This window comes from Oncorhynchus tshawytscha, linkage group LG07, assembly GCF_018296145.1.
Source record: "Oncorhynchus tshawytscha isolate Ot180627B linkage group LG07, Otsh_v2.0, whole genome shotgun sequence".
Classification (NCBI taxonomy): Eukaryota; Metazoa; Chordata; class Actinopteri; order Salmoniformes; family Salmonidae; genus Oncorhynchus; species Oncorhynchus tshawytscha.
In genome coordinates, this window is record NC_056435.1 from 8,953,277 (window position 1) to 8,971,516 (window position 18,240).

Consider the following 18,240-nt stretch of genomic DNA (forward strand, 5'->3'; position numbering starts at 1 on the left):
TCACAGAGATGTTATGACTGTGACTTCATGTAGTACAAGATGAGGAAGCGTCGGTCTTGTTTACAGTGGTATAAAAAATGAACCCAGGACGATTGATGGCCCGGCACACTGACTACCTACTGATCTGTAGCTCTCATCACTACTAACCTGTCAGAACTAACAGAGGTAATGTGTTGTTTGTCAGATGTCAGTTTGTTTTTGATTCATCAGCACACCCTGTGTGTTTGATTACCGATCTAGAATGCTTTGTCTGGCAATTTACGCCACACAGTTGATTTTATAAAGGCAGTTTTTAGACAAGGCAGACAAATTGCTAGATTTTCTTGGGTGGTCAATGTAGATGTGGGGATTACGTTGTTTAATGACATTCGTCGAGGTTTTCTAAAAGTCTACCATGTGGTTTAACCCACTGTATTATATTCAATCAATGTTTTCAAATACTGTTATTGGTTAGGTAGTCTAGTGGTTAGACCGTTGGGCCAGTAACTGAAAGGTTGCTGGATCGAATCCCCGATCTGACAAGGTAAAAATCTGTTCTTCTGCCCCTGAGCAAGGCAGTTAAATCGACATCCACGGCGCCCGGGGAACAGTGGGTTAAGGCAGCCCCCTGCACCTCTCTGATTGAGGGGTTAAATGCGGAAGACACATTTCAGTTGAAGGAATTCCGTTGTACAACTGACTAGGTAACCCCCTTCCCCTTACTGCATGTGTCTAATTTGTTCATTTTAACACCAACCTCAGTTATGACATATAAATTCCCTGTTACTATCCCACATTCGTCATACTCTTACAAATGTTGATTGTGTTACTTTATGGCATGCAATAAACCTGGGTCATACTACAGCCTTTGAGGTAGTTCAAATGGGGACATTTAGCCCATTGACAACATCTAATTAATGCGTCCCGATCCACTGCATTTAATCCCCATTGTAATTTCCCTGTTTGTAGACTGTCATGGCAACAGTTGCCTCATTGTTCTCTCACTTTTTGTCTTTCCTGTTGAGGCTCTTCACATTCACAGGTGTGTTGTTTAGCTGCCTGCTCTCACCAGATCCATGCTTTTTTTTTTTTTTTTTTTTTACCTCTGAGGGAAGCAGGTGCTTTGGGAAAGGGACCGGATCTGGGAAAACGACAACGTATCCAAGCCTCTTCCTTAATATGAGGTGTGAGTCCGGAGTCTGAGGGTGAAAAAGAGGATAATTTAATAGATCGCTGTTCATTCAATACGGCAGCTCTCTGAGATGAGCTCTGTTGAGATGACGGGGCTTCAGTTCATCTGATCAGAAGATGTTGTTTGTCTGTGGGCACACAAAGAGGACTGTCGGTGGATTATCTTGGCTGTCCGTTTAAGGTGAAGCTCTCTGTGTGTTGTGATATGGCATACCTGGTTCACACGGCTCACCCTCAGTTCGTCAGCCTGTGGTTGAGCGCCGTGGGTTGGGCCCTTACCGCGGTGACCCTTGGACTCATCCAGTGGAGGGTCTGGCAGGTGGCCGACTTGACCTTCATCACCTCAGGAGAGGCCTGGGTCGGTCTCTGGAGGGTGTGTTTCTATAGCCATACGCTCGTGACCTCTGGGTTCAGGGTCATGTATTGTCAGAGTATGGCGCTGTCCGACTCCTTCACGCCCCCGGAGGTCGCCACGGCCCAGGTGCTCACTCTGCTAGGGCTGGTCGTGGGGTTCTGTGGCAACGCCGCCGCCGTCTACGCCCTCAGGAGCGTCTATTTTGGACTGGAGAAGCAGACGCCTATCCGCCGTGCGTTCGCAGTGGCTGGTACTCTGTGCTTGTTGTCCGCTGTGTGTTTTCTCATACCTCTCCTGTGGAACTTGAACTCGGTGGTGACCAATCAAACGATTGCGTTCCCTTCGAACTTCCACATGCCCCCTGCACCTGTGACCCAGAAACCAGGGGCAGGTATCGGGATCGGGATCATAGGGTCGTTTATGATGATCGTCAGTGGAGTTATCTTCATCCTCTACAGGTTCCCTGTCAAGATGGGACCCAGAGTGGAGCCTTCTGGTCCAGAGGCAAGACACTTTGATGGGTCACGTGTTGGGACATTGTCCCCTGGGTCTGTGGGACACAGTATGGATAATCTGAGTAACTCTCAGGCCAGGGACAATCCTGCCTTCCACTCTGATGAGCACTTGTGATTTTTGGCCATATCCCATTTTGTATTTGAAGCATTGAAGCAGAAGTGATGTGACATAACACAGGAATAGCCGTTTGATGAAACTATGTGGTTCGTTAGAGAACCCCTCCTCAGAACCTCAGAACAAGTGACATCAATCGCCTTCCCCTGCGTTCACCTGGTCAGTCTGTCATGGAAAGAGCAGGTGTTCTTAATGTTTTGTTTACTCAGTGTACACCCCATTGATTCTTGAAGAATATAATTTATAAATGCATCATGACCTGTCATTCCCCATCAGAACCCCAAATATAAGCTTGTTTCACTCCATTGTTTGTAAATGTCATTGTGGTTAAAACTATCATTTCGGTATCATGGATGGATGGTCACTTTGTTATTGTTTGAACTGTAGATTGCACCTTTAAAATATGTCATTACATTGATCATACATTGATTCGTAACATTCTTCTACCTAATGGTTGTACTATAGTTGATAACAAAAAAGCACCTTTATTTTACAGTCACAGTGCGTTTGCGTCGTATTCAGTGAATACGGCTCCTGTAGAGTAGCAGTAATTGGGAGCACACACACACGCACACGCACACACACACACACACACACGCTCTCTTTTGAGGATGTACTTGCAACACACTTGTCTTTAGTCATTGCCTTGCAATCACTCCAAAGGGAGTTTGAAAACTGATTACATTAAATATGTTTTACATGTCATTTGTATTGCTGGTGTCATTGAATGTGTTTCTTTGTAAATGATGCACTGTTGCTGTTTATTTGATCATATTGAAAATGTATTCTTGAACTTTTAAGGGCTCTTGACATCCAGGTACAATATTATACACAATTCAGTCAGAAATAGTTGTGATAAATCATGTGATTAAAAGAGACAATGTTTTAATCAATACAATTGTATTTGTTTTGATGTGGAGTAGCAACAGGATTGTTCCTCGGTCTGGTTTTAGACGGTACGGCAAGGACCTCAATTATCCTCTATCCCTGACTGTGCCTTGCAGTCTGTAGAGCTCCCCCACTGACTGGTGAATGCTGGGTACTTACTGCCTTTGTCCCAAGTGGCACCCTATTCCCTATATAGTGCACTACTTTGGACCAGAGACCAAATGTAGTGCACCATAAAGGGAAAAGGGTGTAATTAGGGACACATCCACTGTCTGCCCCTATTAGAACACATAGACCACATTGTTTCCTGGTAACAAGGCTTCCGTTAGCGGCCATAAGGTGTTATCGTGCTAAAGTCAAATATGGCTCTGGCAGAAACAGTCGTAGGTGTTTTGACAGTCGCAGACCCACAAAATCACATAATCCATTTGATTGTGCTACGGAAGAGGAAGGAGGAAGGGATTAGATTCTTTCCCAAATTGGTTCATTCATTGCTCTCTTTTGAGGATTTTAAAGGTTTTTATTCAGGTTTTTAAAGGTTTTTATTCAGGTTTTTTACTTGCTTTGACAAGTTAAAACATAAAACATGTCATTGTTAACTATGGTTCAAAAATGAAGACACCCGAGGCCAAGAAGAAGTGATGTGTATTGTGAAGCCTCTATTTGAGTCATTTGGGCCCTGTTCATGTGAACAGTGCAGGAGAGGAGGCTGAGACTGGCAGTGGCAGGACAGGTGAGTCCTTGACCAGACCTCTCAAAGCAGGAGTAAGGACCATCACAGTGGGGATTGTTACTCTGGATGAAAGTCAGGATAGTCAGATCCAGTGGACAGTACACTGTGTTGGGAGGGAGAAAAAAAGCTTTTTCAGTCAGGGGTCCAACACTCTTTTTTTGTCTGCAGAGGAACTCATTGAGACGATTGGTTGTGGTCTGGCTAAAGGAGGCAGAGGCCTTTATAGTGGGCAGGACACACCCTCACCATAGGCAGAAAGAGAATATTAAAATACCTGACTGTGGGTCTTGTCTCTAGTCCAGGGCTCTCCAACCCTGTTCCTGTAGTTTTTTGCTCCAACCACAGTTGTAACTAACCTGATTCATCTAATCAACCAGATAATTATTAGAATCAGGTGCGCTAGATTAAGGTTGGCGTGAAAACCTACAGGACAGTAGCTGTCCAGGAACAGTGTTAACTTGGAGAGCCTTGGTCTAGTCTATAGTTAGCACAGCGTTACTACAGTATAGCTGCGTGGTATAGTGGTGTGGCTGATGTACATCTCAGGCATTAAGGTAGAAGGTTGAAAGGAGATGACAGGTTTATCGTAGATGTTGTGTAACATGTTCTGGATTCCCCACCGTTGTGTCATCACTCGCCCTGGCATTGAAGATCTTTGTTATTGTCCTCAGAGCATTGACTTCATTGTCTTACCTCCTCCTTATTGCCTTCAGCATAATGTTTCAGGGGGGGAAATATTACGATGTTTGCTAAGACTGAACACACAGTACTATTTTTTGTAAATGAGTCTGTAACAATACTAAAGTCGGTACAGTGACTTTGATAGTGAAGGAATAGATCGATACAACTCATTGAACTTCATCGATCCAGAACTAAACCTGTCCTTAACCTGTAACCAGAACCTAACCTTTCCTTAACCCGTAACCAGAACCTAACCTGTCCTTACCCCTTAACCAGAACCTAACCTGTCCTTAACCTGTAACCAGAACCTAACCTGTCCTTAACCCGTAACCAGAACCTAATCTGTCCTTAACCCGTAACCAGAACTCAACCTGTCCTTAACCCATAACCAAAACCTAACCTGTCCTTAACCCGTAACCCAAACCCTAACCGTTAATAGTGACCCTAACCACCCTGGCCCTAATCATTAACCATCAAGCGATAGACATCTCCCACAAGGCATTTCACAATCTGCTGAGAAAGGAACATAACTGTATCAGCACTGTACAACAGAGCTGTTGTGGTGTTCTGTGACTGTGAGATTGAAGTAGGATAGAACAGTTTCGAATGTTCCCTTTCATTGTGTTTCAAAGTGACATGTGACAACAGAGCTGTTTGCTGTTTAACATATAGTGGTTGGCTCCATGTGTTTCTCTGATGTAGGACCAACCACTGCCTATGATAGATCAAGCGATTAGCATAGGAAGCTATAATGACTTCCATTGTGAGGAGACAACAATGGGATCTTTCAGATGACAACATGGACACGGGAGGCAGTGGGGAGCAGTCCGAGCATTTCAAAGTCCAGGCGGGGTCTCGTAATGTGAAGACCTGGGAGGAACTGTAGCAGAGCACACTCAGGAGCAAGGGTGCATCCCAAATGGCGCCCTGTTCCCTAAATAGTGCCCTACTTTTGGCCAGCTCCTTATAGGTCCTGGTCAAAAGTAATACACTGCATAGGGAATATGGTCTCATTTGGAAATGAAATTATAGCATTGAAATGGACAGGAAGTATTTTACGGCTGTTGCTTCCGCTTGGCCGCGCAGGGAACCCCTGAGAAAGAGATTCATATCTCAATGGGACTCAGCTGGCTAAATAAATAAAGGAGACATTGAATTTAAAAAATGTAGTATAAGAACCTGACCTGCCTGAGCAAGCTTGTGTGTAATGGGCGATGTCCAGGAAATCTGACAATCCTCACATTACGTATCATTATTCTGATGTTCATTAACTACAGCTTAGCCCAGGAGCCAAGACCGAAATCAGCGGGAATTAGACTTAAGCTCCGTTTCCACTGGACTTGGTCTGTCACCTCACCTTACTTAAACTCACTTCCTCCTCGTTGTCTAGCAACAGTTGTGTAACACAAGCAGGCGGTTTGTGATGCTTAGGAATGAAACATGGTCAGGTTTTTTTTTCTTTATTTGATAATATCAACTTTTTTTAATATTCAGATTTCTCCACGGTATGGATATAACTGATGTAGGATATGTAGCCTTGTGGCACTATAATGTCGGATCAATTCAGAGTCAGAAAACCACTACAGAGCAATATACAATATAATGTATATTGGTATATATCTGATATAATGTATGTGGTAAATCAGTAATATTGGCCTCTAACTAGAGAGAACATATAGTGGAAATTTCAGCAGAAATGAAACAAATACAATCAGATCCTCAAATATCCATGAAGTCATTGTCTTGTCCAGTTGTTGCAAGCAAGTCCTGATCTTTCACCATTTGAAACACACATTCCCAAATACTTAGTACATTCCTCACATGAATTATTATTAGCTTTCTACAATATAACGTTATACTTTTTCTCTTTGTTCTATTTACAATTTGTATGATTAATTATTCCCATAATGCATTGTTGATTGAGTAACTGTGTAGAATATCAAGAAGGGATACATTTTTGATGCACTATTCAGACCGGTTTCATTTAGTTATTGGACAAAAAGGATAATAGATGCTGTAAAAAATAATTGGTATTGTGATAAGATATGATATCCAAGGCAATCATTGACATTGACATACAGAATAATCAACCTTGGTCAGAATTGTAGTTTTCACAGTCCTTTCACAGACGATATACTGCTTGTCATCAAATTCTCTGGCACCATTGCACACACTATCTCTTCCACAGTACCAACAGTAGGCACAGCGACGTATTAGGACGAAATGGCAGCTTTTAAAGCTGTAGTCTCTTTGGTTCCATAAAGAATTTCTGTTTGATAAATGTACAGTAGGGGATATTTTTGCAAACATGACATGCACAAAACCCTGTTTGAGTGATTGAAATAAGTACCAGCATTCTGTCTCAATATATGGGGAAAGATTTGTCCCAGCAAGTGTACTCAATAACTATAGCTAATGTAAATAAGCATGAAGAAGCTTTAGGTAAGCAGTTTTATTCACCATCGATAGAGACAGGGCAGAGGCTACTGAGAATACTGTTCTCACTTCTCAATAGCTCATCAAACATATTCCATGGACCTCTTCCTATGTGGGGTATTGGTACTGTGTACGTGTGTATGTCTTCTCTGTAGCGGTATAGGCATTTGTAAGGTGCAGGGCTCCTCTTGTAGGCACACGCAGGAGGTGACCAGCAGAGAGCCAGCCACCAGGTGTAGAAACCCCGCCGTCCAGCCACAGAACAGGGCATCTCCAAACTCCCAGCGTGGCACGATTGCCGGCACGGCCTCATCGAAGAACCGCATGACCGTCAGGTGAGCGATGTAAGACACAGGTATGAGACCCAGTATCCCTGCGACCAAGCACAATATCCCCCCCAGCATCTTCATCAATCTCTTCACCCTCAACCCCTCAGGCCCCTGGTTGCAGCTGTTGATCCAGTAGATTCCAGGAATGGCTAGCAGGAGACCCAGGAGGCCCGTGGCCACTGTTACACACATGAGGATCCGGGCTAGTTTGATGTCCGGAGGCAGGCCCAGGAGACTGTCATAGGGTCTGCACTCCAGAATTCCAAGGTCCTGCACCACACACGTCTCCCACAGGCCCAGCTCGTAGCTCTCTGCGGGCAGCAGGTCGGTGGACAGGGTCAGCCAGGTGGACATGATGGTGGTGGCCAGCGAGCAGATCCAGGCACCAATAGAGAAGAGGATCCCGAGGAGTTCCAGAACACACACCCCCGGATCCATAGTGCTGCCCACTCTGAGAGGCCACTCTCTGGCTCAGCTCAGCTCAGCTCCCGAGCTGCCTGCTCTCCCTGTCTCTCTGTGCCACAGTCAGCTGCAGCCAGGACTCCCGACTGCTTCTCTCTGCTCCTGTCCTTCTGAACTGCAGCCAGTTGAAGCGAGAGGAAGCCACGGCCAGTAGGTTCCGATCGAGGCTCAATTTGTTCAAAAGACCGTACGCCCAATTAGGGTTTACAACTACCAGCATGGGCTGGGAGGGAGTAACTTCTTCAAACGATCAGTAGCTCACTCAAAACATGCACACATCATCTGCAGTTGAGAGGAGGAAAGTAGCGGCTTGCTGACATGTTGCCCTCCCCTTGGAGGCTCGCTTCCACCGCTGCTTTGCTCAGTGGTCAGGAGAGAGTGACTGAGTGAGAGTCAGACGCATTGAACAACAGCATCATTCAGATCTATGGTGATGCCCATTTCCACACACACAGTGAGGAGGTTGTAGCCTAACGAAGGATGCTTTTAAAATGCAGACAGGATGTTATAAAGATGCTGATTTATTTCACAAAACATGCACACACACACACACACACACATAAAGGTGTGTTGTGAGTATGTGAGGATGGGGGGATATGGGGATATGGGGGGGGCATAATGTTTCTCCTCTGGAAGAATTTAGCATTTTTCAAACCCCCGAAAGAACATTTTCCCCTGCAATCTAGAACCATAATCATAATGCCAACAATATTACAGAGAAACAACTAAATATTTTTGTTTGATTTATTCATCATGAAGGAATCAATAGGCTACATAGCTTGGCCAAATTATACCGAACAAAAATATAAACATAACATGCAACAATTTCATCGATTTTTACAAAGTTACAGTTCATATAAGGGAATTTGTCAATTCAAATAAATGAATTAGGCCCTAATCTATGGATTTCACATGACTGGGCAGGGGTGTAGCCGTGGAAAGGCCTGGGAGGGCATAGGCCCATCCACTTGGAAGCCAGGCCCACCCACTGGGGAGCCAAGCCGAGCCAATCAGAATGAGTTTTCCCCCCACAAAGGGGCTTTATTACAGACAGAAATACTAATCAGTTTCATCAGCTGTCCGAGGGGCTGGTCTCGATCCCGCAGGTGAAGAAGCTGGATGTGGAGGTCCTGGGCTGGCGTAGTTACACGTGGTCTGTGGTTGTGGAGGTCCTGGGCTGGCGTTGTTACACGTGGTCTGTGCTTGTGAGGCCGGTTGGACGTCCTGACAAATTTTCTTAAACGACGTTGGAGGCGGTTAATGTGCCCTTTATGGGCATGACACCACTGAACACACACAAACAGGGTGAAAATGCTATTTAAGTTTACGGAATTACTTCTTTCTCTCAATACTAGCTTTGTTTCTTTAGAACTGTGGGGTCCCACGGAGTGTTGCCAGGGAGATGAGATTAAATAAGAATAAAACTGACCGTGTCAACCTTTTCAAATAAGGCTGATGGAAATGGGAGAAGACATCAAATTCTTTGGTTGCTATGCCAACTCAAAAGACAAAATAAGCTATGCTGCTACTTGGGCATTGACATGTCATCTATAGATTTAGGAGAGATTTAGGAGACTCTGAATTGACAAATACATTAAATAGCCTGTCTATTGAGTGCTATTTAAAGAAATCAAGTGATTGTTTTAGTATACAGAGGTACTCAAAGTGGTGCATTTCTTTTCGATTTGGAACAATATCCTGTGATTACATTCCTTTTTCCTGTATCAGATCTCTGACATACAGAGCTTGTGACCCAAGTAGGAGGCTGAATATGCAGGCCATGTCAAGGAGAGAAGAACAAACATTTTCAACACACAATAGTACACAAGTAACACTCTTTATAGAGGCAGTTGAGTGGTCTGTTGGTCTCTCTGAGTGAACAGTAGCCTACGCACAGATGAATAAACGGATAAAAAAATGCTTTTTAACATTTATTTCAGCCACAAGGCGTCGCCATTTCACTACTCAAAATTCCACCTTCATGCGTTGACAGGTTGAGCAAAAGCATTGTGGGAAGCAGAAACCTATGACGTCCTCTTCTCTGTATTTTCTAAACATGTTTGGCTGGTGACGACCTATCACAGCATAAACATGCATTCAATAGTGGTGATTATGATTATATAGCTAAGAGATATAGATGTCTTTATTTTGAGGAGTCGGATCGTGTGAACAATGGACGGAGACGGTAAGCATGAATTTCATTGCATGTCTAATAGTGCCATAATTAATAAAGGGAGAAGCATATCTGGGCAAATCTTAACTAGCATTAACATTATCGGTCTCATTAGATCCATATCTACTTACTATAGCTATATCTAATAGCTCCATGAAGGCATCTGTCACTGATCAATGATTTGTAATTCAGTATTCATGCATGGCCCGCAAGTAGCTAGTCTACTCTTGTATTCTTGACTGCTCAGTAACGTTACTGTTTTCACTGCCTCTGCATGACGTAGCTACCTTCAGAGGAAATAACATCACAGCATTATGGCGACCATGTATCCAAGTAAGCTGCTAATGTAGTTATGTGCAATAAAATGCTTGTAGGAACATAAAAATAGGGCCCACTGTCTGCCCAGGACAATTGTCCGAAATGAAGCTAAAACTTGGACACAGTATCACAAAGGTCTGTCTGGTGATCCGAATACCAAGAATTACAATTTCATACATCTCATGGGCATTATTGGGCTTCATACAGTGTTGAGAATCGGAGACCTGACTTGGCTGGGTTCGCGGTCTCTTCAACCTCTGTCTATGTGTGTCTTTTAGAGGGGTTGGGATAAAGAAGAAGCTTATCGCGGTTGGACATGTGTGAAGACCATCATTAGACAATAAAATAAATCGTATTTTGTCTCTCTGTCCAGGGGCCAGCAGTACTGGGGCCACTCCCTCAGAGGAGATGAATGGTACTGGGAACCTGATGGACTTCCTGGATGAGCCCTTCCCAGACGTAGGCACCTACGAAGACTTCCACACCATTGACTGGCTCCGGGAGAAGTCGCGCGACACAGACCGCCATAGGAAGGTGAGGGGAACACACACACACACACACACACACACACACACACACACACACACACACACACACACACACACACACAGCTTTACACTCTAAGCATTTTCTTCTTCATCCCCAGAGGATATAATTTGTCTTCTTCATCCTCTTCTTCTTCTTCATAATCACCATAGAAAAACTCTTGATGTCCACCTGATTATCTTACTAACCTGATGATCCGCTGAACCTGCCGCTGATGGTTGATTGATGCTTGTTCTAGATCACCACCAAGAGTAAGGAGTCTTACTGGGAGCTGATTAAGAGTCTTCTGGATGCCTGGTCAGGATGGGTGGTGATGCTGCTCATAGGAATGCTCACAGGTAGGAACCTTTGCAGAGGCATCTGCTTTGCATTTGCTTCTGGCCGCCGGGATTCGTGCCGCACGCACATGACGTGACACGTGGCTCTCTTAACAACCAATCCGAAGTCACGCAGCCGGAGGTTGTGAAATGCCACGTCTGGTCCTGAATCCTTTTGACAGGCTTGCCCGTTGTTCCCTTGCGTAGTGTGATCTGTGATCTCGTGCTGCGTGTCCTCCCGTGTAGGCACGCTGGCTGGAGTGATCGACCTGGCTGTGGACTGGATGACCGACCTGAAAGAAGGGGTGTGTCTGTCTGCTTTGTACTACAGCCGTGAGCAGTGCTGCTGGACCTCCAACGAGACCACCTTCGACGACAGAGACAAGTGTCCGCAGTGGCAGAAGTGGGCCGAGCTGATGACCGGTCACTCTGAGGTCAGCAGATCAATAACCGTTAACCAGACATCCTCTTGATTTAAAGCCACAGTGCTGAGTCTGTGTTTTTAGCCCGACGAACGGCAGCCGCCACGTGGCTAGATTTAGGGGTGTGGCTTGGGGGAGTGTAACCTCTCTCAGTTTCTGAGGTTTAACTTGGTGTTTGTTGCGATAGAGGGTGGGATGATTGTGCATCAGGTCCTTAAACCCATACATTCCACCTGTTCTTGTTTCTCCAGGGTGCCGGGGCGTATGTGTTGAATTACTTCCTGTATGTGTTGTGGGCGCTGTTATTCTCTTTCCTGGCTGTGTCTCTAGTAAGGGTCTTTGCTCCCTACGCCTGTGGGTCAGGTATTCCCGAGGTGAGTGTTTCAAAATGGTACCGTTCACTAATAGAAAATATCCATACGATAGTATTTTAAATACTGCGTTTTCATTGGCTGAAAAGAGTGTGCGTTCATTTCCGACAACTGCGCAGTTGCAAAGGTTATACCAACGAGGGGGCTGCTGTGTGTCGTCTTGGGTAGATCAAGACCATCCTGAGTGGGTTCATCATCCGGGGGTACCTGGGGAAGTGGACCCTGCTGATCAAGACGGTGACCTTGGTGCTGGCTGTGTCCTCCGGGCTCAGCCTGGGGAAGGAGGGGCCCCTGGTCCACGTGGCCTGCTGCTGTGGTAACCTCTTCTGCTCCCTGTTCTCCAAGTACAGCAAGAACGAGGGCAAGCGCAGAGAGGTACAGTAATAGCCCATTACGCTCCCATTTTTGCGGAAATAATATGAGTTGGGGAAATTAAACAATTGATCCAAGTATTTCGTGTAGCCTGTATGTAACTTGGCTGGTCTGTTGTGCAGGTGTTATCGGCTGCTGCTGCTGCTGGGGTGTCTGTGGCTTTTGGAGCTCCGATTGGAGGAGTTCTCTTCAGCCTGGAGGAGGTGTTGTAAACTTAAGTCCGTTATAAATCACCTGCTGTGTCCATTCAATCAATTCCATCTCACTTCCAGATATGTTGCCGTTTATTTTTCCTATCCATTACCTTTGAAACGCTAAAGTGTTTGCGGTCGAAGTGCCGTCGCTATGTAATCTCTGTCCTCTTCAGGTGAGTTACTACTTCCCGCTGAAGACTCTGTGGCGCTCCTTCTTCGCTGCGTTGGTGGCGGCCTTCACCCTGCGCGCCATCAACCCGTTCGGCAACAGCCGTCTGGTCCTGTTCTACGTGGAGTACCACACCCCCTGGTACATGGCTGAGCTGGTCCCCTTCATCCTGCTGGGGGTGTTCGGGGGCCTCTGGGGAGCCCTCTTCATCCGGGGGAACATCGCCTGGTGTAGGAGGAGGAAGACCACTCTGTTGGGGAAGTACCCAGTCCTAGAGGTAACTAACTGATTTAGCGGATAGTAGCTGTTCAGAAGAATGTTTTAATGCAATGATTGTGATTTGGCCCATCTTAGTTGAATGCACTGACTGTGGCTAAGTTGCTCTGGATAAGAGCCAACTGCTAAATGACTCAAACATAATGCCAGGTTCTGCTTCTTGCTTGCTTTTTGGGATCTTTGCAAGGTTTACTGTAAAGCACTTTGTGAGAACTGCTGAAGTAAACAAGGGCTTTATTAATAAACGTGATTGATTTGATTGATTTAAGGTGATCGTGATAACGGGTATCACCGCGGTCCTGGCGTTCCCTAACCCGTACACGCGGCGCAGCACCAGCGAGCTCATCTCCGAGCTGTTCAACGACTGCGGTGCGTTGGAGTCCTCTCAGCTGTGTGACTACGTTAATAACCCCAACATGAGCCGTCCGGTGGACGACATCCCAGACCGCCCTGCTGGACCCGGGGTCTACAGCGCTCTGTGGCAGCTGGCCCTGGCTCTTATCTTTAAGATTGTAATAACTATCTTCACCTTTGGCATGAAGGTCAGTTTGCTGTACCACATGGCTAGATGGGGTTATGATAGCTGACGTAAGCAGTTATGAAGTGTTACTGAGCTGCTTATGAATGCGTTATGTATGGGTTATGAAATATGAAAAGGTCCTTTTATGTAGGTACCCTTCAAATAAAGTGTTACCAAGTTTTGAGTAGGATAACCGTGCTCTTTGGGTGATTGTTGTGTTCAGATCACCTCTCAACCGTGTTGTTTTATGTCCTCTGTGTTGTCTTCAGATCACCTCTCAACCATGTTGTTTTATGTCCTCTGTGTTGTGTTCAGATCACCTCTCAACCATGTTGTTTTATGTCCTCTGTGTTGTGTTCAGATCACCTCTCAACCATGTTGTTTTATGTCCTCTGTGTTGTCTTCAGATCACCTCTCAACCATGTTGTTTTATGTCCTCTGTGTTGTCTTCAGATCACCTCTCAACCATGTTGTTTTATGTCCTCTGTGTTGTCTTCAGATCACCTCTCAACCATGTTGTTTTATGTCCTCTGTTTTGTTTTCAGATCACCTCTCAACAGTGTTGTTTTATGTCCTCTGTGTTGTCTTCAGATCACCTCTCAACAGTGTTGTTTTATGTCCTCTGTGTTGTCTTCAGATCACCTCTCAACCATGTTGTTTTATGTCCTCTGTGTTGTGTTCAGATCACTTCTCAACCATGTTGTTTTATGTCCTCTGTGTTGTGTTCAGATCCCGTCTGGGCTGTTTATCCCCAGTATGGCTGTGGGGGCCATCGCTGGGCGAATCGTGGGCATCGCTGTGGAGCAGATGGCCTACCATCACCATGACTGGATCATCTTTAAGAACTGGTGTCGTCCTGGAGCCGACTGTGTTACCCCAGGTCTCTACGCTATGGTGGGCGCTGCCGCATGTCTGGGTGAGTCGTCATTAGGGTAGTGTTCATTCGGCACCAAACGGAAGGAAACGGACTGAAACAGGGAGGGATTACTTCCCACTCTATTAAATAAACACTCAAGTCATTAGGTTGACACTTTTTTTTGTTTTGTCGTTATAGGAGGTGTGACCCGGATGACCGTGTCCCTGGTGGTCATTATGTTTGAGCTGACCGGTGGTCTGGAGTACATCGTCCCCCTCATGGCCGCAGCCGTCACCAGTAAGTGGGTAGCGGACGCCTTTGGGAAGGAGGGTATCTACGAGTCCCACATCCAACTCAACGGCTACCCCTATCTGGACGTCAGGGACGAGTTCACACACAGGTATTATGGGATACATATTAGGAACTTTGTCATTCCTCCTCCTCCTCAGGGGAGGAACCTCACTCCTCCCCTAGTCAGGTCTCAACCCTGCAGTAGTCAGGAGTCACCCCTTTTCTAAGGGCTGGTTTTACACAAATGAAGCATCTGAACTAAAAATATATTTCAATGGAGATTCTCCATGCTTTTGCTTCCAGGAGTTGGATTCATCTGTGTCTGAGAAATAGACCCTAAGAATTCCCAATATGTGATCCGTACACAGGACCCTGGCCACAGATGTGATGCGTCCCAGGCGCAGCGAGCCCCCCCTGGCCGTGTTGACACAGGACAGCACCACGGTGGAGGACGTGGAGACACTCATCAAGGACACCGACTACAACGGCTTCCCTGTGGTCGTGTCCCGAGAGTCAGAGCGCCTCATCGGCTTCGTCCAGCGCAGGGAACTCACTGTGGCCATCAGTAAGACGTTAACCCGGGCTCTCTCTCTCTCTCACACACACGCACACGCACACACACATACACATTTGAAATGCTTGATTCAAATCCACAAATCACATTACAATAAGAAGGATTCAGATATTTCGAAGGTCTTGGATGCATAGACACTTAAGGATACAAAAAGCACCTTCTTCATACAGCTAGGATGCCCATAACAGCTGGTAGAGAACTGCACCTTGCTAATTGCTTTGCTCAAGTCTTAGGCGGGCCCACAATCTGAAGGCCATGTACTGTGAGCCTATGTAACGTGGCCGAGGCTGCCAAATATCAGTGCTACCCGACTTGCACTCATATCCGAGGCTGTACAGGCGTGGTATGAGGGGCTTGTATTTGAGAAGCTTTTCGGCAAAGGCCCACTCCATCCAACAGTCAAATGAGCAACCCACTTCCAAAATGACCTCTCTCTGGTCTCCCTCTACGACGTCAACATCTGACGTGCTAAAAGTCCTGCTTCCGTTTAACAAAATAGTGGGACTGTACCATTAGGTTGTTTTCACCGTGAAATTATTCGCTAAATATTCAACATTTTGTTTGGAGAACATGAATAGCAAGTTGTGAACATAGCTGCTGTCAGTCCCATATAAAACCACCAGCATGTGTTGAACAATACTGTATTTAATGTGTTGGTTCATTATTATCTGTCGGGTCTGAGGAGCCACAGCTGATATTTCTCCCTCTCAGAGACTGCCCGTCAGAAGCAGGACGGGGTGGTGAGCAGCTCTGTGGTCTACTTCACGGAGGACAACCCCCAGGTGGCCGAGGCCTGCGACCCCCAGCCCCTGAAGCTGCGGCGCATCCTCAACCTCAGCCCCTTCACCGTCACGGACCACACCCCCATGGAGACCGTGGTGGACATCTTCAGAAAGCTGGGCCTCCGACAGTGTCTGGTCACCAGAAGCGGGTGAGTCTGTCATCAGTCAATTAACCAATACAGTCCAGGGCCCGGTTTCCCGATAGCGATGGGATTTAGGCTAACGACTGTTTTAACAACGGTCCTTTCCTACGACGGCCCGAAGATGTAACGTGCGTTTCCCGAAACACCACGCAGACAGACGGTTCGGCTAAATGCGTTGTTGATGCTTGTGGTGACAATAACAGGATCGAAAGAAAGACAGCGCTGCTCTCGGATCAGCGTTCTCCCTTTCAAATCTTGCCTTAACGTCAGAATTATTCCACGATACTGACGACAGATCAGCTCGTATGAGGTATATTATCACCTATGGCTACAACTATTGAAGGGTCTAATTCTAATGCTTACCCTATAACAATGCTCTTAATCAAGTGCAGCTATAGTAACGACGGTTTTGGGAAACTGCTCGGAGATTTAAGTATGCTCCTAATGAAGGTTCTAACAATAAACTTAGCTTTAACATGCTTTTGGGTTCATTCTATAGTCATTCTATAGTCATTCTGAGGTTTATTGGATGGTGGAATGATTTGTGTTTTGTTTTGTCCCCCCGTCCCCGTCTCTAGGCGTCTGTTGGGCATCATCACTAAGAAGGATGTCCTCCGTCACATGGCCCAGATGATGAACCAGGACCCAGAATCCATCATGTTTAACTAGTGGCCCAAGAAGACAAAGCTTTATTATCCCAAGGACCTCTCTGCCCCTCCCTGAGATTGTAAATAGTGCTACGCTACTGTAACCTGTAATGAAGAAGAGTCACTCCTCAAATACAGGCCCCCAGTGTTTAGAATGTAGGGATGGAGAAAGAGGGGTGAAGAAAGAGGGGTGAAGAAAGAGGGGGATCAGGACTAAGATGGATAAATGAAGGGCGTGTGGACCAGAATGGAAGGATGAATAAAGAGGGGGTGTAAGGACAAGGAAGGAAGATCAAAGAAGAGGGTGTGAGGACCAGGAATGGGGGACCAAGAGGGAGGGGTGGAGGAATAGGGGTGTGAGGACCAGGATGGAGAGATGAAGGGAGGGAGGTGTCAATCATGGCAAGGAGGGAAGCACCTTATGTCTGGGATGATGAGTTGTTTTAGTTTGATGTGCCGCTGACGCCATATTCATGTTTTCAGTGACGCTTCAACACCTGCTGTAACTGACTTGAGTCTAAGTTGTCAATGTTAAGTTGGTGGCCCTTAGAACCCATTGTTCCCAGGGTATATTTCACATGTTGATGTTACTTTGACATTTGCGGCTTCTCAAATGTTTCTCAATATTGAACTGTAATAACATAGTTTTAACACGGGTACTGTATGTATTTGCTAGAAAACAGCATATAATGTCAATTGATTTAGTTTATCTGGACTTTTTTTTTTTTTTTTTTTTTGCAATGAAGAATCCACTTTGGAAGAGAAATAGCTGAACCGGAAAGAGCCACCAAGTCCAATGATTTTCTTGTTACTTTATAGTTCTCACTCCATGCTGCCCCTCACCAGTTTCATAGGTTTTGTTTTAATATGGCTGAGGGAATGTATTGTGGAAAATAACTGTGGAAATATTGAACCTGCCTCACTTCGGTTCTTTTTGTTTAATTTGATACATATCAGTCCAGACAAGAGCCACAGTGGTTGTGTGGATGTAGCCACACTAGGTTCTCCTTCTTTGTTATTTCATACTGAAAGATAATTCCATATTTATTCATCTTTTTTTCAAATCCATCCATCCATTTTTACTACTGTATTGAGAAACTATCAATTTGTCATTATCTCGAGCAATTGAACACTACTGTAGTTGTTTTATATGTATTATTCTAATATGAGCTGTTCAACATTACTGTAACTTGAAACTGGTACAGAAAACGGATATTTGCACTTTTGTTGGTGTTTGTAAATAACGTCTAAGTGATGCACAATATATACTATTTGCAATGTACAAGGTTCTGACATTAAATAAAAGGGGCGTTGTGTCAACAAGAATGAGATGATATTTCTGCAATTGGATTATATAACATAGATACAAAGTTTAAGACATAATTAAATTCCAGGAGGCATATGATACTCGTCACATGCTAGTAATATCTTTGTCATATGTGATGTTGAAACACATTGAACCATGTGGAAAAAGGAATAATTTAGGGTTGCTATAATATTATTTCGAGGTTCTACTGACAAACAGGTTATGATCACATTATTTTAAAAATGATGACCAAGTTCTAAGATAAGGTCGCCCCATAAT

General features: G+C 45.2%; 3 protein-coding genes across 3 annotated transcripts; 2 read left to right on the forward strand and 1 right to left on the reverse strand.

The window, feature by feature from the left end:
* The first annotated feature begins 641 nt into the window (after nt 1-641).
* On the forward strand, nt 642-2,349 carry LOC112255420 (claudin-34-like). The gene is made up of 2 exons (XM_024428405.1): nt 642-683; nt 1,098-2,349. The coding sequence occupies exon 2, from the start codon at nt 1,376-1,378 to the stop codon at nt 2,153-2,155; it is 780 nt and encodes a 259-aa protein (XP_024284173.1). The 5' UTR covers nt 642-683; nt 1,098-1,375; the 3' UTR covers nt 2,156-2,349.
* A 3,552-nt stretch (nt 2,350-5,901) lies between these two features.
* Nucleotides 5,902-8,097, reverse strand: LOC112255414 (putative claudin-24). Its single transcript, XM_024428398.2, has one exon. It carries the CDS (start codon nt 7,658-7,660, stop codon nt 6,977-6,979), a length of 684 nt encoding a protein of 227 aa, XP_024284166.1. The 5' UTR covers nt 7,661-8,097; the 3' UTR covers nt 5,902-6,976.
* Nucleotides 8,098-9,676: 1,579 nt separating this feature from the next.
* LOC112253810 (H(+)/Cl(-) exchange transporter 4) lies at nt 9,677-17,981 on the forward strand. The gene is made up of 14 exons (XM_024425809.2): nt 9,677-9,869; nt 10,549-10,709; nt 10,960-11,059; nt 11,285-11,472; nt 11,712-11,834; nt 12,000-12,206; nt 12,326-12,406; nt 12,571-12,843; nt 13,112-13,384; nt 14,092-14,278; nt 14,417-14,618; nt 14,878-15,074; nt 15,795-16,014; nt 16,587-17,981. Exons 1-14 carry the CDS (start codon nt 9,857-9,859, stop codon nt 16,675-16,677), a joined length of 2,316 nt encoding a protein of 771 aa, XP_024281577.1. The 5' UTR covers nt 9,677-9,856; the 3' UTR covers nt 16,678-17,981.
* Nucleotides 17,982-18,240: the final 259 nt, after the last annotated feature.